Raw genomic sequence first — 22989 nt, forward strand, 5'->3', positions numbered from 1 at the left:
TTATTATAGTAATAATATCAGTTCTGCCCTATCAATACTGTGAAGAGTGGAAGTCTATTCTTGCAGGCCTTTAGTATCAGGCTTGTTTTAAGCAGATCTGCTCAAAATCATGATGCACAACATTTTGTGCTGGATTGTTGCCACTATTGGTTGCCAACAGAATCTGGGTTTGCTTGGGCTGGGGATGGTGATGTGCACACTCAGACAAACCTGTTCCACACTCAGCAGAAACCCAGAGCTTTCAAATGCTTCTCCTATCTCAGAAGGCAAAATCATTTGGAGGTTATCCATCCTGAGTTGCTTTTTTTGGACAGAGAACAGGACAAGTACACCGCAAGTCCATGGTGTGAAACTGTTAAGGTGTGTTTAGGAGTAGAGATACCCCTCATATAAACAATTCAGATGCTTTAAGGGGCTGTTCATCATCCTCAGATGCTCAACTCAGAGCCCACAAAGGTGGCTGTGCTCAGAATTTTGCCCAGAGATTCCTAAATAAACCCCAGTGTGTACTAGGAGTACAATCCTGCCCTTGGAAAGATACCTGTCCCTTTACAGCTTTTGTGTATTAAAGAATCCATCGTATTTGTATGGACTCATTTCAGAAAAAACAAACTTGTGCTTTGCTTTTCCAATGGCGCCTGATTTGTTCTACTTTTATCTGCTAGATTAAACATTCCTTTTTATGGGGAGCCAGTGCTGCACTCAGTGGAGCCGTGCTTTTGTAGGTGGATGATCCCACATTTTACAGGAGGAGTCTCTGGGGACAGACCCCTTGTTTCTCTTGCTGGAACAACAGGGATTGCTACCTCTCAGCCCTTCTGTTCCTGGGATCTGTGACTTTATTAAGGTTCAAAGGAAAGATTATTTATTTATTTTCTCCACACATAAAAGACACATAAAACAAGTTGTAAAAATAAATCAGGACCTCTATGATCTTATTTACACTTTGATCTTTTCTTGATGGTTTCTTGAAGTTCATGTCAGCTTCTTTACTATTCTGTGTGTAAGATGCACCGTCCTCCCCTGCATGTTTCCTTGCTGGTGTGTTGGCTTTTATTAACCTTGATTCCCCCTCATCATTTCCTCCAACTCTTCTTGGTTTTGGTAACACTTTAATGTTTGCCATCTTCACTCACTGTGGAAAAAGTCAACTTTGTCTAGCAAGGAGAAAAGGAGGCATTGGCAATCCCATACCCCCTCCCACTGGGGAGTTGCTTCTCCTCCCCTTTTATTTCTCCCTCCTCTCCACCTGTTTTCCATCCCCTTGCTCAGAGCAGAGGAATGAACTGGACATGCCTCTGGAGGTTTCAGTAGCCACCTTGGCATCCAGGTGCTCTTCAGCTCAGCTCTTAACTCCAGTTCAAAGCAGGTCAGGGGTGGAGCCCTCTGCCCATAAATGCTGCCTGATAAAGCTTCAGCATCCTCTCACCCCATGGTTCCAAACTTCCAGAGATCAGCTTCTTGGAATCTGAAATGCAGGGAACTCTCAGGACTTTGGGCCTGTGAGCCAAAGCTTAGACTTAAACCCGGGATTTGATCTCAGACCTTGGAAAAGGCTCCCAAACTTGGGTGCTAGGAGCAAGAAGGTGGATTTATAATTTAAAGTAGAGACATGTTAAGCTAAGTAAAGTTTAGAGTTCTAGAGTTTAAGATATAGAAAAAATAAAAGTAGTTACAGAGGTAAACAAGAAGTTCAGAAGGCAGTACTGTAGGCTTGTGTCATAACATGACTGGCTAAGAAAGCTTACACTCCAACATGGGTCCATAAGGCAAAATATTGAAGGATTGGGTCAAAAGTATAAATATTCTTGCTAGCAGTGTTTTATTGGTCAATAAATCCTTAAAAGGTCTCGTAACTGAGGGTCTTGGGATCTTCTGAGCTATGCAGTGAAGATGTGAGCTGAACTCACCCTTCCTGCTATGTAGAAGATAGAAAAACAAATCCCATCATCAAAAACAACTCAGAGGTCCTGTCTCAAATTCATTCAAAATTCCCCACAGGTGAATTCTCACACTGGCTGGGAGCTCTGTCTCTGTTACTGATGAAATCTGATGTCCAGGATTTCCGCAGTCCCGGCCTTTGGGCTGCTGCTGGAGATGTGGTTGCCATTCCAAATGTTGCAGGTTGTTTCTTTGTTTGCCTCAGAGATGTCCTGTGCTAGATGCACAAATAAAACTAATTGGTTTTCCCTTAAGCCTTGGACCTCTAAGAATTAATCTGCCAGTCTTGAAGGGATTCTTTCATCTCTTCCTATCTGTGTCATATATCTGATTATTCCAGTGTTTTCATTATAATCAGAATAGTGTAAATATTTTTGCATGGAAATTATTTTTGCATTGAAATTTATTCTAAAATCCTCCTTATTTAAGAGACCATGATGGTTGGTTGGGTTTAAGCTCCTGCTAATAGCAGTGAAGTTCCTGATAGGAACTAGAAAGCTGTCTGATCTGTTTATTCTCAATAAAAAGAGAGAATGATGCAAAATGCCTTGTTTATCCTAAAACCAGTGTGAATAGCCTCAGGCTGGTGTTTATCTCAGCCTACAGATTACAGAAAAATCCTAAACCCCTACTTTAGACTGGATGACTTCTAAAATCTCATTTCTTCTACATGAAACTAGAACCCATCTTAAATTGGTGGCTGAAGTAGTTGTTGTGGTTACTGAAATTTAAATTGGCATGACTCAATTATCTAACTGGATGGAGGGAAATGCCCTATCCTTTTTTTTTTTTTTACTTTGTCTTCTATATATACAATATGTAAATTAGTGATTGAACTAAACTTAGAAATATGTTTATAGAAAACCTCATATTCCAAACAATAACATGCATTTTTTCATATTGCTACAAGCTGAAAAAGCAAGAAGATTAAGTGAACAATAAATTAAACAATTAAACTTCAGCTATTAGGGTATTGTCTTTATCTTTCCATGCAATCATTACAGACTTGAAATATAGATTTGAACTTAATTAATATTGGTTAATTCATAAATATTAGAATACCAAGACAACTGGGATAACAATGTGGAAAATATTGTTTGGTGTCTAATTAACCTCCAATACTTAATATCAAATACTTTCCATCAGGGTGGATTATTTAAAAATACAGAAGCCTAAATGTGTGTGTACATATATCCTCCATTCTTCAGCTCAAATGAGAATTTATATTATATATATATATATTTAATACATTTTTCAACCCCAAAAGCCTTGCCACATTTGTTTCCAATGTGCCTCTGCTAAGTGTGATTAGGAGAAAATTTAATTAAGTGTAAAATGGGATGTCAGTAGATAAGATGGACATGATTACACACACATATTTCTTTTAGTGACAAACAAGTTTAAGTAGTCCCTGTCTTTAACACCACATCCACATATTATTACCCCCTTCTCTCAAATTATTTTAAGTAAAAAACCCCAAAGCATCAGTTTTCCAGCCTGTTTCTTAGCATGTCTAAAAGAACAGTTAGGAAGGTGAAGCTGTGAAGAAAAATAGTGGAACTCAGTCTGTGGGTACGTAAAGAAGATGAGACTGAGGAAACTCAATTTATAAATAACCATGCTTCAAGAGAGTGCAGTAGCTGCAAGGATATTGCCTTTTAGACAGAAACGAGTGGCAAAATAAGAGGATTTATGATCCAAAGGAATCATTCTAGAGGATTCAAGATGTCCTGTCCCGGGGCTGGGCTGCCTAAGGGGCTCGGCGCGGCTGAGGAGCTGGGCTGTGGAGCCAGCCTGGGGCTGAGGAGCTGGGCTGTGGAGAGGGCCTGGGGCTGAGGAGCTGGGCTGTGGAGAGGGCCTGGGGCTGAGGAGCTGGGCTGTGGAGAGGGCCTGGGGCTGTGGAGCTGGGCTGTGGAGCGGGCTTGGGGCTGTGGAGCTGGGCTGTGGAGAGGGCCTGGGGCTGTGGAGCTGGGCTGTGGAGCCGGCCTGGGGCTGTGGAGCTGGGCTGTGGAGCCGGCCTGGGGCTGTGGAGCTGGGCTGTGGAGCCGGCCTGGGGCTGTGGAGCTGGGCTGTGGAGCGGACTTGGGGCTGTGGAGCTGGGCTGTGGAGTGCGGCTGTGGAGACCAGCCGGGCTGTGGAGTGGGGCTGTGTAACAGTTGTAGAGCCCAGCCTGGCGCTGTGGAGCCAGGCTTTGGAGCCAGGCCTGGCGCTGTGGAGCTGGAGCTGTGGAACGGGGATGTGGAGCCGGGCCTGGCGCTGTGGAGCTGGAGCTGTGGAACGGGGATGTGGAGCCGGGCCTGGCGCTGTGGAGCTGGAGCTGTGGAACGGGGATGTGGAGCCGGGCCTGGCGCTGTGGAGCTCCACGGAGCAGGAGCGGGAGCGGAGCGGTCCTGGCGCGCCCCCTGCCGGGCCCGCCCGCGCCTCACGGCCCGCTCCCTGCTCCCGGCCCGCTCCCTGACCGGAATTCCCGGGAACCCAGGGAATCCAGGGGCCGTTTGTCCCTCCGGGAAGCAGCGCTGGTTTATCACGGAAGTTAAAACGTCGCTTTGTTAGTTTATTTTTTATTGTCATCATCACTGTGGGATTCGGCGCTTAACGAGGTTCAAACCTCCAGGCCTCGCCATTCCCGCTCTGCTTCCTGGAGGGAAAAGGGCAGGAATTAAAGCTCTGCTTTAATGGGAGAGTGAGAAAAGAGAAAACCATTTAAAAATTGGGGTTTTTGCGGTAGAGACTCCAGGTAGGAGCTAAGTGTGCCTGTGGCTGTCAGCCGCATCCTCGTTGTCAAACTAATGCGAGGGGAAGTTTGATAAGCCCCAGGTAAAAAGCCCTTTGATTCTGATTTTAAATTCCACTAAAATTTTAGCGCTCCCGTTCGAGGCAGGATTGTTTTGCGGGATATGACATCTCTGTCTCTACTTTCTGTCCTAATGCCTTGTCATAGTTCTTGATGCCTGCCTGTCAGCACAGCGAGAGGGATTTTTTCATGTCTGAGTAGTCACCTTAATGATAGCAGATGGAAACGCCACGGGGGGCCCGAGCCCATCACACTGTCATTGTCACAGGCTGCCCTGACCCGCTTCCACTCCTCCGTTTTTTTGTCCCTTTTTAAAGGAGAAATGGATGGTAATTGAAAAGGATCTTAAGCAAGACTTAGGAAGCTGCAGACAGCGCGATTCCCCCGCTCTCTTCGCTCTGTTTTCGCAAATAAAGTCTTAACCTCTTAAGCACCAATAAGAGCAGGAAGCAAGCTAAATTGGTAAAGCTTTATAAAGATTGGCCTGCCAAAGCTTTCTCCTTTCCCTCCTCGGGATACATCCGAGCCGTGTTACATCCTTATCGTGGTTTATTTCCTTCAATGTAGCTTTTATTTGCACAGATTTATCGATTTCCTAAGGAAAATACACAGGCACTATCAATTCTTTGCTGTGTCTTGGTTGTGCATATTGACCAGAAGCTTCTAGGATCATACCTAAAACTAGTTAAAGACTTTAAAACTAGTTGTAAAGATTCATTCTGTGTTGTTGGCTTGAATATTTTAGGATTATTTTTTGTTAGGATTCTATAATCTGATTTGTGAAATCTGTGTTGTTACAATCAGTGAGAGATTAGATTTTGGTTTTAGTAATAGTTTTGAGCTAAGAAAAGCCATTAAATCATTACAACTTAAAGAAAGTGGTACGTCAGTGGAATAGTGGAAAAACATATTAGTTATGTACAAATATTAGTTATGTACAAATTTCTGTCTAATATCATGTGATACTAAAATACCCTTCATATCTCTAGAGGAAAAATTACAATCTCTCTAGAGGAAAAATTACAAGCTCTCAATTTTACTGGATTACAAATAACCTTCAGAAAGCCAGGGCTGTGATGTTTTACAGTGAAGAGACCACTTCTGAGGTGTGAAGAAACTTTGTGCATGGATTTGAGTGTTCCTTCTTCCATACAGAAATAACATTATTTTTTTTCCAGTTTTAAATATTTTTAAAAAAATTAGCCCAAATACTTTTTGAAGTGTGGTTTGTTTTTTTTTTAATCAGCCTCAGAACTATTAAATCAAATTATTTAATATTTTGGCTGCTTTCTTAAGCTGAAATGGAATCATACGCTAATTATCTTCATTGTTACTCAGGAGTTGAATGGAAGTGAAGAAAAGCATCAAAGCTAAATTCATTTCCTAAATTCTTGGATGAAAGCAAGTTCAGGATGCAGGAGAAGCAATTAAATAATTTTGTAGGCTGTCCCATTTAAATGAAGATAACACACTATGAGGGGTGAGCTGGCTTGTTTTATTTTTGTGGGGGTTTTTTGTTTGTTACTTTTTAGTGCTGCAGTGAAATGCCTACATCTGCTGAAATTAAATGTGGTAAGTGACAAGGCACTTTTGAAAAAGCTCCTTGGTACCTGCCTGAATCCTTAGACAATGAGTTACCTTTAAAAGCCTGGCTGTGATCAAGCTAATTGATTTTTTAAAAATCCATTTAATTGATTTTTTTTTAATGTCTGTCCTAAATCTAGATTCAGTAATACTCTGGGTAAATTCTGAATCAATTAGAATTGGAGAGTAAGCTAAATATAATTTATTTTTTTTTTACTTTTGTACTTGGTATAAGCCAATTTGACTCTTTCTTACATCAGCAAAGGATTGCTCTGGCTGTTCTCTCTTCCATACTCAAATGACCTGTGTTAAACCAATAAAATATATTAGTTCATAATTCAATGGAAAATCAGAGGTGGACTATTACATGATTTATAATGAGTAGTTATAGTATTCTAATTTCTAAAGCAGTTTTTCTGTCTCTCCTATCTCTTCTCCCATCAATTTATGATTGTTTTACTCAGAAGGAAATTCATGTATTGAGCAAATAACTTGTTCTATTTTGTACAATTTATAAATTTATATTTTGCTGTGTTTCTTTTAGTGTGTTATGAAATTATATTTCAGTCCATTGAATCTTACTATAAAGTCAAACTGACAACTAATACTGGCTAATTTCACCACAGTTAATTAAAAGTGGGTTTGTTTAGTTTTTAAGTTAGGCTGCTTTCTCAATAACCCTGCAGTAAAAATCAAACATACCACATAATCACAAGGGAAAAAAAGAGGATTTAGAAACAAACAAAAAGCCTCCTGACCCAAAACCCCAAAGAAGCTCCCAAAACATTTGCTTTCTGATTATCTGCCTGAAATACCCAAATCCACAGCAGGAAAATAAATGCCAGTGTGGTGGAGATGATTTAGGCACAAATACAGTAAAACGTACACAGTGGAAAGAAGGAAAAGATAGAATATAATTTATTAAATTTGTCTTTTCATAGACATGCACTTTCATGTGTTTTCTTAGTAATTTAATGTAATTCCATGTACTTGCATAGACATGTACTTTTTCATTACTTGTATCTCAAGCAAATTAATGAATTTTAAGAAAAGTCTCTTAAAATACCCTCTAATTAAAAGAGAACACGTTGTTCCTACTGTTCTAACAGACTCAATGTTTTCATGTATATAACTGTGTCACTGAACACTAACAGTCTTCAGCAGAAATTTCTTCATTGTATTCAGGTAAATAATGTTAGAATATTCATGATTTCCTAAAGACATTTATAACTTGTAATTAATTTATAAATAAACCGTCATATAGTTCAAATACATCTCTTTATGAACAGTTTTCATTTCTGGCACTATAAATCTAGCACAAAGATCAATCCCATGGAGTGATTCCCTACAGCCTGTAGGTTACAGAGGACAGAAATGTGGCTGCTGGGAGGTGTCTGAGTGGGAAGCACCTGAACTAACCCCAGCCAAGTGTGGGGCTGGAGTTTTGTGCCCACAAACATCAAAATGCAAGCCAGGTGTTGGTATTTCCTCTCCTAATTCACTCTGCAGAGCTCTCACTGCCATGTGGGCTGGCTCTGTGTGGGTAATCTCATTACTGCCTTTGCAGCTGTTTGATTTTACCCAGAGGTCAGCTTTGATGTGATTTCTATATCCAGGTCTCCCTTAAATCATGTTCTGAGGATGACCTTTGGCAGAGCGGCTGCGGCTGGGAACGGTGATGTTACAGTTTATTTACACAACTTCTCTGAGCCCTAAGTTTTATTTGCTGATTGGATGTGACAAGTGCATTAATTCCTACTTTGTCAAAGTTCTCTGATATAATAGAGTAATTGGGCTTAGAGGAACAGGGGGGAAAGAGATTTAAAAGAAAGAATTCAACACTGAAAAGCTAGCCTTGAGATTGAATTTCCCTATTGGAGATAATTGCTGGCTGGTAAGAATGTAGCACAACTAATTTTTATACCTGGTGAAACAATGACAATCTGGTAAAAAAACTGACCTTGTAACAGAGTATATCCTACAATAAATAGGAATGTGATCTCCATAAAATTTCTTCAGTGAAAATACCCTTTTCCCCCCCTGCTTTTGAGTGTATAATTATTAAATATTCTTTTGATGTTACTTTTGCTTTGATAATGATTAATCTCTACTGTTCTAATTTTTATACCTGTTGAAACAATGAAAATCTGGTGAAAAACTGAAATTTTATGAAGAGAGTGTGTCCTACAGTAAAAAGGAATAAGGAAAATGGAATATGATCTCCATTCCTGGCTGCAACAGTATGATGGGTTATTTCAATTCTGTGCTTACTGGAAATGAAGAAACAAAATGACACTTGTTTTGACATTTCCTCAAAGGTATCTAAGCAAAAATTACCAATAGCATAAACCTGGGGCTACATGAGTTTGTTAATGCCTTGTGATGTCTTTTGTGCGCTTTTGTCCCTGTACAACCTCGATCCTGTAAGTGCTTGGGCATCCAGGTTCTGAGCAGTCAGTGCTGGCCTTTTGATCAGCTTCACTCATTTTCAGGATGATGCTTCTGTGGTCACCACAAGCAGCCATAGGGGTATGTGAGTTTGCAGAATTAGAATCTATATTAAATACTGTTATATGTACATTTTGAGTCTTAAGTACTAGCACAAAAAGACAATTATCTACAACAGTACTAACCCAAATTTATCTTTAAGTCTTTCATTGGTATTTCTCCCCAGCTGGCTTTTGAAAGAAAAGTTGAGATTTGCACAAGCAAATTTGTTTTTTATACAATTATTTCACCTCATACTTGTGTGTGTAACAAGTAGTCACAATGTTTCTTGGGTACAAATTAAACTCGTGTCAAATGAAGAGGCCATTTATCCCTAAGAAGAGGTACTGGACTAGAATTGATGACCATAGCAGCATAAAGTAGTTATTTACTGTGAGTTATCTGGGCTACTTCTATATTTATCTGAGGTGGGTACTCATTTGTAAAGAGCTATCAATTTCATCCTGGAGTCAGTTTCTGGACAGGTTTCCTGCAATGCACTCCATTGGAGAAGCCAGCTGACTTGTCTTGGAGGAATGTCCCCAGATTGGGTTAGAGAGTCTCTACCCAGCAGTTTGTCATGATGGCCACAGCATCATAATCCCTTTTGGAGGAATTCCCAGTCTGATTCCATAACTGTAGAACTCAGTAGGCAGCACTGGGGGTGCTGGGTCCCCCTCCCAGTGGGACACAACTGATGGCTCAGGTTTGGCTTTTCTATTTCTCACATTCTGTGCTGCTTTAGTGTCTGGGTCTGGGCTTCACATGAGGGCATGGTGAGCTCTGTGCACAGAGCAGGGAGACAAAACAATTCCTGCTCCAGCTGGGCACCAAGGACAAATGATCCCAATCTCAGCCCAAGAGCACAAACCCTGTGGGCTGCAGAGAGAAAAACAAGCAGGATGGGACTGCAGGGGCTGCAGCTGGAACTGGACACTGAACTGCAATGTGCACATGGAGCAGAGCTGAGCCCAGGGAGAGACCCCGGCAGCGCTCGTGCATTTTGGGGCCATTTGGGTTCATCTTGGGTGCAGCCCTGGCTGGGCTCTGGTGCTGCCCAAGGTGTGTCCATGGAGGAGATCCTTGGAATGAATCCCTGCTTTATTCTGTAGCTCTGCCCAGCCTCTGTTCTCAGCCTTCACAAGGCATCACAAGGAGAAGATGAAGTGATTAGTACCTCCATTACTTGAAGACTTGAGTTTTACCCACCTTCATTTTGGAAACAGAGTAGTGATTTGCTTAGCAATTTTTTTTCAAAATAGTCAACGTTAACATTGTTTTTTGTTCAATGCTTTTATATTTTGTCATCTCACAGTTATCCAACATATCTCAGAGCTGTTTTGTGATCAGGAACATTTGAATATTCCAAGTTCAAATAAGTCATACAATGAGAGGCGTAGCTAATACAAACTTTAAAATTTAGAAATTGTGCTTGTATGTTCCGGCTTTGATATTAGACCACGGGATGAAAGGATCCCACAGTTCTACATCTGGAATGAACACTACATCACACATAGTGATGCAGTGTCTTCAAGAGGGACCCTTTGAAGCTAAATTTAGGATAAAGGTGCCAGGTACAGTATATTTTTATCCTCAGAAGCTTCAAGTTGAGTGAGGTACAGAAAACACTAAGAGGATTACACTAAGAGTGGATGCATGTTCTGGATGTGTGTGCTTTAAAAACATCTTCAGATTTAGGTATTAGAGCTGAGCCCCTGGCTGTTGCTTTTCATCTTTTATTGCCAAATGAAACCTCTCCAGCAGAGGAGAATTCAGGGTGTATAATCCTTGTGTATAAGCCTGGGATTGTAGCTAACCTTGGCAATTACAGCCTGTTGTCCTTTTATCACTCAGGAAGATCAGCTCTAAACCAGCAAGTTGGGATAGACAATCATCTCCTGATATAATCCCTCCGAATTGTATCAGATGTTTTGGGGTTTTTTTAGAGGCCTGTGGGGAGCGTTGGTTTTGGCATCTGGGTTTTGTAGAGTTCAGCAGTCTATTTCTGCTAAGATTTAGAAGCATTTTTGTGTACACTTCTGTGTCCTTGATCTGTTGAAGAATGTGGAACAATTTAAATTTCTCCCTAAAGATTACTAATTTCTTTCATTCATACCAGGAAATTTTCAGTGTTTTGCCTAATTCAAGTCTGATTTTCCATCATGCTGTTACATTTTATGTATAACCATTCAATAATCGAGGCATTCTGAAGAGGAGAAAGCCTAATAGACGAAAATAATTGAGACCCATTTATGAGTTAAACACATTGAGTAGAGCTTTAGCCCTTTACTATGAATACTTTGTCAAACTATTTTTATTAGAATTAATTTTTGTTAATTTAAAAAAATAGGAAAAAACCTTTACTGCCTGAAGTTTTGATTTCACTGCACTGGCATTCTTTTTGAAGCCTTTCCCCCTGATATTTTGTAAGATTACAAGGTTTTGCTTTGCTAAATACTGAACAAACCCTTTTTATTCTCGAATTGTTTTTTCCCTGTAGGCTCTTATTAGATGCCTTATACTCTTTTCTAATTTTTACTACTTGATTTGATGTTTAACTAATGAATGCTTAGTGAAAACTCAGAAGTGTCATCATGGCACCCTATCTGTGATGTGTGATACAATAGTTTTGCATGGCACAATAAAAAAATATGTGTAATTTTTCTTGCTCTTTGCAAATTTGACAAACTTTTTCAACTTTGTTTGCAATTTTGACTGTAACAATCAGAGTGGATTCTTCAAAGTTGAAAAGGCTGGACTAATTTCAATTTAAAAGAGAATTGAATGTTACAACATGGCAGTTTACTCGGCAGAAAAAACCAAGATATTACAAAATTATTTTCCTTAGTTTAGTTGCTATGAAGTAAACTCGGGTTTCTATAATTTTGCCAGTGCGATGATTGTAAAACTCATTATGGCGAAAAATGATCTTAAAATGCTTCTGGTGTAAATAACTTTTCCCTTTTCCCCTTTCCTCTCCTCTCTCTCTTTCCTTGTTGGGTTTTGGGGTATTTTCCCTGTACTCTGAGCAAGTGACACAAAAATCATTACTGTGCTTGGAAGGAATTGTGGTGTCTAAGCCTTGTGGCCATGGAAGTGTGAGGTGATGACAGAAAGTAGTCATAAGGAAAGTAAAGATAGAACTGAAAACTTCTATCTAATCTTTCTTGAAAAAGACATGGCAGAAAAATAGCACTGGAATTTACAGGCAAATTCCTGTAAAACGAATGCCCTGTAAATACCATAAGGAACAGAAACATAGCTGAATATCAGACAATTCCTAAACTACAAACCTGTTTGAAATTGCTCCCACTCCTATCTGATTTTAAACTTTATTCACTTAAAATACCTCTTTACAGCTATTCAGATGTTCTGGTAAATTACCTACATCAGTAAGTTTTCCCAGGGAGGGCTGAAGTTAGCACAGAGTTCGCTTGATTCTAGGATTCTATTCCAAATATCTTTTGTTCAAAATCAGGAGTAAATATTAGATTTCATTTCTAAGGGTTTTTCTCCCTCTGTAATCCAGCCCTGTGTTCCTGTCACATTTCATTGAGTAGCTTTGGAACAACTGATGGAACCTTGCAATACCTGTGGGAGCTTAATAGTGAGAGGAACCCAGAGGCTCTTTGGAGGTCAGTGCTGGGGGAGTGAAAGACAAGGTTTGGAAGAGAATCTTTAGTGATTGTAGGATGAAAAGTGTTCATTAAGGATGATTGAACATTGAAACAAGGTGCCAAAAGGATTGTGGAACCTCAGTCCTTGGAGGTTCTCAGCACCTGAAAGAACTCACCACTGAGCAACGAGGCTTCAAGTCAGGGCTGTCCCAGCTCTGAACAGGACTTTGGAGCAGATAAACCCCTCAAGTCCCTTGCACCATGAATGATTCTGTGATTAATCTTTTTTTTTTTTTCCCTCTCCCATTTCTCACCACAACCTTACAGGAGCAGGGCCTTTGCCATACACTGAACTGGACTGCCCAAATGGACCACACAGGGAGAATTGCTGGCCAAAAAGGGAAAATTACTGGCCAACCAGGGAGCATTGCTGGCTGTTCTCTTGACTGACAGCAGAGGGAGTGAATTCGAATGAGAGCTGAGATCCAAATTCTAGGGGGAAGGGTCAAGACAGGGTCCTGCATGCCAAGTTGTCAGCTAGCATAGAATAATAATTTTATTTCTTGGCAGGCACCCTGTTGGGGAGATGGGAGTGGGACAGAAATTACCACTGCTGTCCTCTTCTTGACTTCTTGCTGAACGATGTAGCAGAATCGGATGCCATAAATTGCAAATGTGAAGAACTTCAAGTGAACTCTTGAAGAAAAGGAGAAACCTGGCTTTTGCCACTTTATCATGCACTTTAATTGAAAACAAATGTATTTAACCTCTTTGAAAGCCTGTAAAAGCCTTGGAATACAATAAAACTGGAGTCCATGTAAAAAAAAATTTCATTATGAAAACCAGGTGATATTTCAACATAAAATCAAAATAATTTTGTGATTTACTTGTTAAAAAGCATGTTACATACCAGACATTATTAAAGCCTTGCTTAGCCCACAGTCAGATGCTGAAGAGCTGTTATTGATGTTGTGAATACTAATTGCTTCCACCACATTATCTTTGCTGTGAAGCTTCACCTCCTGATGAATGTAGCCAGTCTCTGGATGCCAAATCAGCCCTAGCAAGTTCAAGTCAAAGGTCTGGCAGCACCAGAACCTTTCCCCACTCCTGGGGTGCAGGAACATATTGCCAAGTTCCCTGCTCCATGTGAGCTCCTCGTGCTGGGGGATCCATCTGAAGGGAGGTGCTGATGCTGGGAGCATCACTCAGCACAAGGAGTATTTGCCCAATTAGCTGCTTGAGCCTGGTTACACCAACCATTATTTGGAGTTCGATACCTGCCAAGAATTACAGGACAAACAGCTTGTTCTGGGTGTGTGTGATGTGTGTGCACAACAAGTTGTGTGTCTGAGTGATTTGCAGATTTTAGTTAAACTCCAAATTGTTTATTTCTGCTGTTAAATCTTTTGTCCTGATACACCTAAATGGAAACATTCTCCTTGTTGACCTCACATAACTGACCATCCAGAGTCCACTCCTGAAAGCTCAGTGTATGAGCTTTCTAAATGTACCGGTTTTAGTTACATTTTCCCTGCAGTTTAAGAGGGACATTCACAGTACTCTTGAAACACGTAAAGCAAACTGGATAAGTTTTCAATAATCCTATCAAATCTGAATATTGATAGCTTTTTTGAAATTACGTAAGTACAATTTCTTTTTTTCTTTTTCTTCTTGTTTTTACTTAGGGGAAAAAAAAGGTAAGCATTTACTGAAGTATCTAGTGCTATTGGCAAAGTGACTTAAGTTCATTTTAGTAGATGATTTATTTTATAAATTTGTCTTTGGAAGAGTTCATCTGGTAATACAGCTCTTTTTATGGTTCCAAAATGCAATGTCTGATTTTATTCTCCTGCTATGCTGTCCATATGAGACTTGGGTATGATATGACCAATAGGCTTTGAGTAATGAAAATTCTAATATTTAAAAGCTTTTCCCCCCCACAATTACTTCAAAGTCTCCCTTTTCATCTTTATATTCTGCTTAATTGAAGTTCACCTGTCTTTTTTTTTTCTTGCAGGAAAACCTTTATCTATGGAGTTATGAAAAGCAATGTATACAAAGCATGTAACAGGAAGCTGAAATAGAACATGGAACCTTCAGAAGTTGAATTACATCAACACAGGGCAGTCTGAAAGCTCCTTTGAATCCACCTAAAATATTTTTAGATGGAAAACGCATGAAACTGGCATTTTTATGGTTTTCAGTATTTTCTTCTTTTGGTCAAACCAACAATTAAGGATAAACTTAGAATGTTTTCATTCCTGGCCTCTGGTAGCAGAATAATAACTTTCCCAGAATACCTGGGAAAGTTTAGATACAAATCTTTATCAGCACTTGTACAATCATGCAGTCCAGTTCTTGGATATGCTGCTGAAACATATATTTTCATGCTTAATTGAACAAAATAATGTTTTTCTGGCATTCTACAGTCCACAGTAAACTTCAATTATGCTTGTTTTTATCCCTTGCTCTTCTGTAGCGTAGTGTTGTCTGAAACATTTCCAGGCGTATGTGTACAGCAAATGTTTCTTAGAAATTAGGAACTGTCTTCTCAGACTGACATTTTCTTAATGTCACCTCTTAATCAGTGGTTCAGAATGGTTGTTTATGGATGTGCAGAAAAAATTCACAAGCAGAAAATGTTCTTAGAAATACGAATATAGAAATACCCACCATTATTCCCAGTCTAGAATAGATGTTAATGGCATTTTCTCCTACAACTTTTTAAGAAGGATTGAAATATCACTGACAGTGTCCTTTATAAAAATAATTCCCTTCATTCTTAATTTTTCTCACCTTGTAGTCAGTGTAATAAAATGTTGACGACTAAACACTTTAATTGTATTATTACTATAGCCATTCTTACTTTAAAATGGGATTTAATTAAAATATTCTTTTGAGCTGTTGACCTGTAGCCAAGGTTTAAATGATCTAATTCTGTAGTGAATGTTGCATTTGAATGTGAAATTATAATAATATCTGGTGTGTAACATGCTTTTTAAAAAGTAAATCACATGTTGTAAATGTTGTAGTAAATTTTGCGTTCGAAGCAAAAATAGTTCAGACTGCACTTTTGGTATGTTTAACCAACATTGTTTCAGACTTGGAGTAAAACTTTATATTGACCCAAAGAATATGGATTTGTTGCAATCTTTGCAGTTCACTGAACTTTTTTTTTCTGTGCATACATATTTCAAGTAAACTCTGTAGTTATAACAAGTGACACGTTATGGACCCTAAATCGTTGCACTGTGAAATATGCACAGCAAAAGGACAAATGAAGATATCAAGGGTCTGTTCCATTTCTCACTGAACTGTAAAATGCCACCCTTGTTGTACAGCAGATCACTGGTTCTGAGCAGGGCTCATTGACTGCTAAGTTGTGGGTAGTGTTTCACTTTCTGCAACTGTTAATATCCTGGCTTATCCAGGCATAATGACCTCTCTATTTGTGACACATTGTTGAATTTTCTGGTTCTTTTAACTTATTCAAACCTTTATTTTTTTTTTTCCTCCTCCTTTTTCTCCATTCATTGGAGGGCTGGAAGGATTCTGAATTGAGCTGCAGTACAGAGGTTGGTCAGCCAATTGCAGCTGAAATACGTGGTGGTGGCACATCTGTAAATGAATAAAAACTTACAAATGTGCAGGAAAGGTGCTCTGCATCTGCACTAACCCTTCTTTTATATAGGCTAATGCATGTCTTTTGGATAATATTGGTGTATCTGTGGTATAGTTTGGTTTCATTAGTTCTCATATAGTAAATAATCCATACTACAACAACCTCTATTATGTTATAGCTCACATTTGATATTTAAACTGATAGGAAGGAAATACCAACTTTTCAACTAGTCACGAAATTACCATTACATCTCAATACCTACGGTATTAAATATGTTAAATGTTGATGAAGATTTGCATTTTTAAAAACTTTGATACTTCAAAATATGCAAAGAAAACAGGGATTATATGCAGTGTATAACATTTGCTTTCCAGACCTAAATCCAGACCTGGCTTATATGGATTTAAAATTAGTGACAGCTAAAATTTTGTCTCAGGTTTGAGCCATGCCTATCTATTCTATAAAACAATGTTTATTTTGTTTTTATTTGCACAGTATATTCTGGGTAGCTCCAAGTTTTCTCTGGTCCTGTAGGGAGCAAGTTGCATTTTGGAGGGCTGCTTTAGCTGTCTCCAACAAGGAGTAGAGTGTGTCTGCACTATGTCAGGTGGATATTTTGCTCATCTTCAGCATTGTTGGCTCCCTTTTATGTGTTTTTTTGTCTCTTTTATGTGTTTTTATGTGTTTTTTGTGTTTTCTATGCCTTGTTTCCTCTTTAAAATCTGTAAATCTTGCCCAACTTCAGTGTTGTAATAGAAGAAAATACTTGCTGCTTTCAGCAGCACTGCTTTCACTTTGAAACCAGGGCCCCATATGGTGAATAGTAGGGAGGATCTAATATTCAGTACTGAAGGATTTTCTCCTTGTATCAATCAATATTTTTGTCTCAAACATTGAAATGTTCTGACATTTTTTGTTGGTAAATTGAAGCCTCTATGATGTGACAAAATTATATTAAAAAAGGAATCTATTTGTAAAAATATATTCATAATATATTCATAAATAAAGGAATATATATTCATATAAAGGAATATATTCATATAAATATTTGCTGTCAAGAACCTCAAAAAAATTCTACTTACTGTCTTTCTATGTGGCTCCTGTAAAAACACCTGCAAGTATTTACAGCATTCACTCTAACCAGGCCTAGGCCATCCCAGAAGAGTCCAGGGCAAGACCTGTTAATAAATTAGACCTGGCTGAGCATGCCATCCTTTGCTGGGGTGGATGTGCTCCCAGTGGCACAGCTCCAAGGGTCACTGTGCCTTTTATGCCTGGACTTTGCAGAGAGGAAACGGCGGCACGGGATAGGGTGAATGTTTTACTAGACCATTGGGCACATTGATTTTTATTTTCATGGATATGTAGATCAAATCGAAATAACCTAAAGGGGCTGATGTGATACCCTGGGACTGTTAGGCATGTCAAGATTTGTAGGAAGTCTGTGTCTTTCTGCTTCTTGGTACTCCCTGTAGAAAAATAGCGTGGGGTGTCATTGAGATCTGTCACTGGCTGACACTTAGGGAGAAAAAGAGGCCCCACCTCTGCCAGCCATTCCCTAGATGTGTCCCAGCTGAATAAGATTGTGTGCTGGACCTAGTTTGGATTTATTTACATTTTAAGCAAGTGCTGTGCGAGTCAGACATGCAGGATCCTGGCTGGCTGATATATCCTTGAGCAACTGTCTGCATGTTGGCATGTGAAGGATTCTTTCTTGCCTGATGTAGGACACTACTTGGGAAATGTGTTTTTGTAAACACCCTGAAACTGCAGGGCAAGAATAGCTTCTCTTTGAAGGCTTGATAAAACTGCATTTATTGAAGAAACCTCTGTTCAACTGTCATGTTAGAAAGAAACTATTTATAGAACCATAGAGCATCAAAATTCACAGGGAACAAAGAAATCTGGAAAACTGAAATTAAGGAAAAAAAAACCAGCACAAAACAAATCCTAATTGAAATTTGGGCTTTTGAATTTAAAGGCTTTATTACATGAATTTTTTTCACTGAAGGCTCAAAATATTTTGTTACATAGGTTGTGTAGATCTCAGAGAAAGTAGGACTATAAACTGTATTTTAAACATTAATAAATATTGCTCTGTGTTTGCAGTGCCTTTTCATTTCTTGAAGCTGCTTTTCAGTTTAAAAAAAAACTTAGATAAAGATAGTTATCTTTATATCATACATTTAGATCATATCTTTATATCATAAAAATTTAGCAGATATGTCTGTGGAAATTAAGTTTTGTGACTATCTGTTTTTTTGTTCAGCTGATATAGATAAAAATAATTTAAAATTTATTTAATGTTGCAGAGCTTGTGGGACTGGCAGGGAGATTTCAGTTTGGCCTTACTGTCAGGAATACTTTGTGTCTTCTTAGCATGTCTTGTTCCCAACTTTCACATCTGGGATGAAAATCTTGTCTGTCTTTTGGTATATAAAAACTAGTCAAGGACAACCCATTCATTTTATGTAGTTTGACTCATGAGCTGATTTTCACCTTTTCTTTAACCTATAAATAAATAAAATCTGGAGTGGTTTCAAGAACCTTACTAGAAAGTCTTTGCATTCCAATACGTTAAGCTTTCAAAACTCTGTAATATTTTTTGGTGAACCTTCAGAGGCAGAGGCAATTCTCAGGTTGAAAATCAGGTTGAGGTTATTATTCTGGGGAAATTTATTACATTCTGATATATTTACTGGGTATTTCAATAACACAGATGGTGAAACAAAATGCCACACACGTGTACAGACGTGAATCTTTGGATTTATCTATATATTATTTATCTCTATATGTTGAGAAAAGAAATTAAGCTCTATGAGGCTGGTGAGCAGCCACCAGTGGTGCTCCTGAGGGCCCAGTTCCAGGGCCACTTCAGTTCCATTCCATTATGGAATCCAAATGCAGGATTTGAATGCAAGTTTGCAGCTGATGCCAAACTGGGATGTGCAGTTGACTCTCTTGAAAGATGAGACATATTGCAGAGGGATCCAGATAGACTGGGGAATTGGACAATATCAATGGGATGGAATTTAGCAAGTCCAAATGCTGGATTCTTGTCTTGGTTTTGGGTAAATTTTGGAGAAAACCTCTGAAGAGGTTTCCTCTGGTAAGTAAATTCAAGTGGTCTCCTCCCTAATTGGTTCGGGAAAAAGATTTCTTTGAAGAAAAGTGGAAGAAACCAGTTTCTTTAATAGGTAAAGCATTTATTAGTACAAAAATGGGATAATATTAAACAATAAAATCTTTTGTCATTTTAAAAGAGACCATGAAACTCAGAAAGTTCCCTCTGCGGGCTGATTTAGTCTCTTATTAGCCCCTTCAGTGCTGGAAATGTTGTGGTTTAGGTCTGGTCTGGTGGGCTATAGGTGTGAGTTGTCAGTGTTTTTCTGGGTTTTTAGTCTAGAGTAGGTTTATATAGAAATTATATATATATATCCTTTTTCTTTTTCCTAAAAAAAAAAAAAGGAGAAACCAGTCCAGGGAAGTTCTTTGCCTCAGCTAATTAAAAACCAACTAAAAGCATCTGTCCTGCCATCTGCAAACACAGGAGCAGGAACGTAAAGTAATGATTGCAGTTTGTGGAAACAAACTCCATGCTTCTTCTTCCCCCCTCTTCACTCAGAACCAGCTTTCAAGGTGCAAAACCTATCTCTGGGCTAAACAGAAGAATGGGGATAGGAGCATCATGAAGTCACCCCAGGCCAATTCTGCCTCTGGGATGAGTGACACGAGGCACTGGTGTGAACTGGGAGAGGGTGGAGAGCAGCCTGCAGACAGGGGCCTGGGGGTGCCTGCCAGCCAGGAGGGCAAACTCCATCCCGGGGGGATTAAAACCAGCTCAGCCAGCCCAGCACAAGAGCTGATCCTGCTGAGCCCAGCTTGGTGGGGCCTCACCTCGAGCGCTGTGAGCAGCTCTGGCCTCCCAGATTGGGTGTGAATGTCCTCGATGCATCCAGAGAGGAGCAACAAAGCTCCTGGAAGGGTTGGAAAGGACAGGCTATGGAGGAGCCCCTGAGGATTTTGGGCTTGTCTGGTTTGGGGACATGTAGGCACACAGTTGGTGGTGATTTGGGCTGGCCTAATTGATCCCTAATTGGTCCCTAATTGGCTGCAGCTGTGCAGCACAGGTGAATGCTGTTGAAGGTGAGGAGCCATGGAGTGCCCAGGGGTGCTGCCCAAGCCCGCAGGGAGCAGAGGGTACACAGGGGCACTGCACCAACAGCAGGGCACTAAAGGGGGCTGAAGGACACAAGGAGCAGACATTTGCAGCCTTCTGAAGTGCTCTGGTGTTACTCTGTGTGGGCAGATGCCTGAAGCCCTCTGATGAGGTGAGGTGTTATTCTGTTTGGGAGAATGTTTAAAGCTTTCTGATATTTTGGGGTGACACTCTGTGTATGGTGGCCATCTCAGCTGTGACAGGGAAAAGGAGGCTGAGGGGTGACCTTGTTGCTCTCTGCAGTCTGCTGGGGAGGGGTAAGAGGAGACCATGGAATCTCTTCCCCCTGGGATCCAGTGGTGAGCAGAAACACTTCAAAGCTGTGCTGGGGTAAGTCCAGACTGGGTATGAGGATGCATTTCTTTGTGGAGAGGTGGTCAAATGCTGGAACTGCCTTCTAGAGAGCAGCTGCTGCCCCAGGCCTGTCATGGTCTATCATTGCTGCTGCTAGAAATGAAGGGATGGGACTATTTTTGTGCTAAGAACGATTTATTGCTCAGATAAACATCAGCCTCAGAGGCTGTGAGATTTTAGAGGAGCAAGAACTCGGCCACAGCTCAGGGTAGTCCCAAGTTCTTTGTTACACAGCAATACAGAACTTTCTAACCCAACAGACAGCTGCCACAGGGTGTATTTTGCTTTTCTAACCCATCACCTTAACTTAATTCTGCTGCACTGTGGGTGCTTTTCCTCAATGGGCTTCTGTCTCGCATGCACACATCTGCTTCTATTATAACTTTAAACTCTTAATTTATTCTATACAAGCACACCCCTACGCTATAAACCCTTCACCATCTTACCCAATACAGTTTCTCACTTAAGGCATAATCTCACCTACAACTATAGGAACATAAGTTCATTATTTTTCTGCTTATTGTCCATGTGTTGTATTTTTACATCAACCCAAGCTTCTTCAAGGCTACAAAACAAACCCTCCAGTGTCTGTAGAAGTTTCTGGATTTTCCAATTCCCACAATGGTTTAGAGGCATTTGGACAATGCCCTTTGTCACATGCTTTCATCTTTGGGCAGCCCAGAAGTGCTATGTGAGTTGCATTGTAAACCATTTCCAACAGAACTGGTATGTCTTAGATTAAAAAACATATATTTTCAGAAATCTGTTCTTTTTTTTCTTAATTAATATGGTTTGGGTTCAAATGCTGTAAAAGAGAAATGGGAAAAGCAATCATTTTGAACCTGATTTGTGAAGTCCAATGTTGTCAGTACCATATAGAGCTGGAAAACTGCTCTGGTTGAACTAGGTTTTCTGATTTAATTTGCGCTATTATTAACATTAATTCATTTTCCCTCCAAAATCTTAAGGCATGACTCATTTCCCAATTCTTTTATTCAACAGAGTAATCTGCACAGGATTTAATTCTTTTCCACATCTTTATTTACTGTACTAGGTGATTTTTTTATCATGTTAGTTTCAGAAATCAAGTGTTCTTTCCTGGTGAAACCATGCTATTTCAAGTATAAATACTGCTTTATCTGCTGATTTATTTTTGAGCTCTGGTAACATGGGTTTTGGAAACAGCATAAGTATTTGTATTTCCCGTGAAATGGATTTTTGTGAGGGTTTTTCTCACTTGTTTTTGTCTTCCCTTTTTCAAAATGAAGCTTTCAATGAATTGCTCTTTTGGTGTTGTGATGTCATTGTTCATGTTATTTCCATAAATATTTTATATTTCTTAAATAACTGGAAACATACTGTGTTTTATTAAAACCTTTTTAAATTGAACAGAACCTATTCATAATTTTCATAGGGAATTTTTGTTTTAATGATTTGTTCCTTGAAATGCAGTGCTTTTCTTATTTATTTATTTTAATTACGTGGCAAAAATGAGCCTTATTCTTTCATCTGTGTAGTAACCTGTGATGACAAAGAGTCAGTGTTTAGAAGTGAGGCCAGTCTAAAAAAAAAAAAATCTAAAGAATCATTGGTATCTAAAATTAGTTGTTTGCTTTTATATATATCTTGGTTAACAAAAGCTTAAAACACATTCTGGGATAGAAATTAAGACCACTGGGCTCAAGCTGGGTATGCTACTAATGCCTTCTATTAGCAGTTAACAAGCACAAAATAAAAATTATTCATTTATGGAACAAATAGGGCCAAACATTAGTAAATAGTGAAATGTTCTTTGATTAGGTTTGGTTGTCCTTACTCTTGCATAGCTGAAGAAAATAATCCTTTCAAAATAGATTGTTGATTAAAACAAACATATTCTCCTGGAGTAATAAACTGCTGAGAGGTTCCTTTCCAGTATGTCTGGTCAGATTGAGGGTTTAAATGGCAGTGAAACTCCCAATATTCTGAAGAAATGGTGACCATGTTCCCATTGTTCTGTCCATTATCTGGAATTTTTCCAGAATGATCCAGATCCATAAATTAAGTTGACAGCTGCACAATTCTTTATTTCTCTAAGCACATTCATTGCTATTTATACAAAAAAAATGTGGTTTGTGTATCATGAGGAGAGAGATTTCTGAAGTTTTTGAGAGTTAATAACTACAACACTGCTTGGTTCTTGCCTGTGTTTCTTTTTTTCAGGAAAGATGATAGTGGTTAACAGCAGAGCTCCTTGGAAAATGGTGTGTTTCTCCATGTATTTCACATCCACTTTATCTGGAGTGTCATGTTGTTTTAAGTTGCAGCATATGTAGGCCAACAAAAGCTGACATAAAGGAAAGCAGCACAGTGCAGGGTAATGATATGT

General features: G+C 39.3%; 1 protein-coding gene and 1 long non-coding RNA gene across 11 annotated transcripts in view; both read left to right on the top strand.

The window, feature by feature from the left end:
- Window positions 1-5967: 5967 nt before the first annotated feature.
- LOC135303833 (uncharacterized) lies at window positions 5968-18091 on the top strand. 3 transcript variants are annotated; one of them, XR_010365224.1, is made up of 4 exons: window positions 5968-8213; window positions 8494-8637; window positions 12994-13269; window positions 14444-18091. It is a non-coding gene; the product is annotated as an uncharacterized LOC135303833 (long non-coding RNA). The 3 variants fall into 3 exon arrangements; XR_010365223.1 differs by lacking the exon at window positions 14444-18091 and having other exon boundaries at window positions 12994-14433; XR_010365225.1 differs by lacking the exons at window positions 8494-8637; window positions 14444-18091 and adding an exon at window positions 12336-12441 and having other exon boundaries at window positions 12994-14433.
- A 2211-nt stretch (window positions 18092-20302) lies between these two features.
- Window positions 20303-22989, top strand: part of LOC135302188 (doublecortin domain-containing protein 1-like) — a 28088-nt gene continuing 25401 nt past the window's right edge. For 5 of the 8 annotated variants that reach the window (XM_064422637.1, XM_064422641.1, XM_064422640.1 and 2 more), the window contains exons 1-2: window positions 20316-20379; window positions 21176-21347. In XM_064422637.1, the coding sequence (XP_064278707.1) occupies window positions 21279-21347 (69 nt within the window). In that variant the 5' untranslated portion in view covers window positions 20316-20379; window positions 21176-21278. Of the gene's footprint in view, window positions 20380-20442; window positions 20598-21175; window positions 21348-22989 lie in introns of those variants that run through there. The other 3 variants (XR_010363884.1, XR_010363883.1, XR_010363885.1) reach the window with 2 other exon arrangements.

The sequence above is a fragment of the Passer domesticus genome, chromosome 6 (genome assembly GCF_036417665.1).
Source record: "Passer domesticus isolate bPasDom1 chromosome 6, bPasDom1.hap1, whole genome shotgun sequence".
In the NCBI taxonomy this organism is placed as follows: domain Eukaryota; kingdom Metazoa; phylum Chordata; class Aves; order Passeriformes; family Passeridae; genus Passer; species Passer domesticus.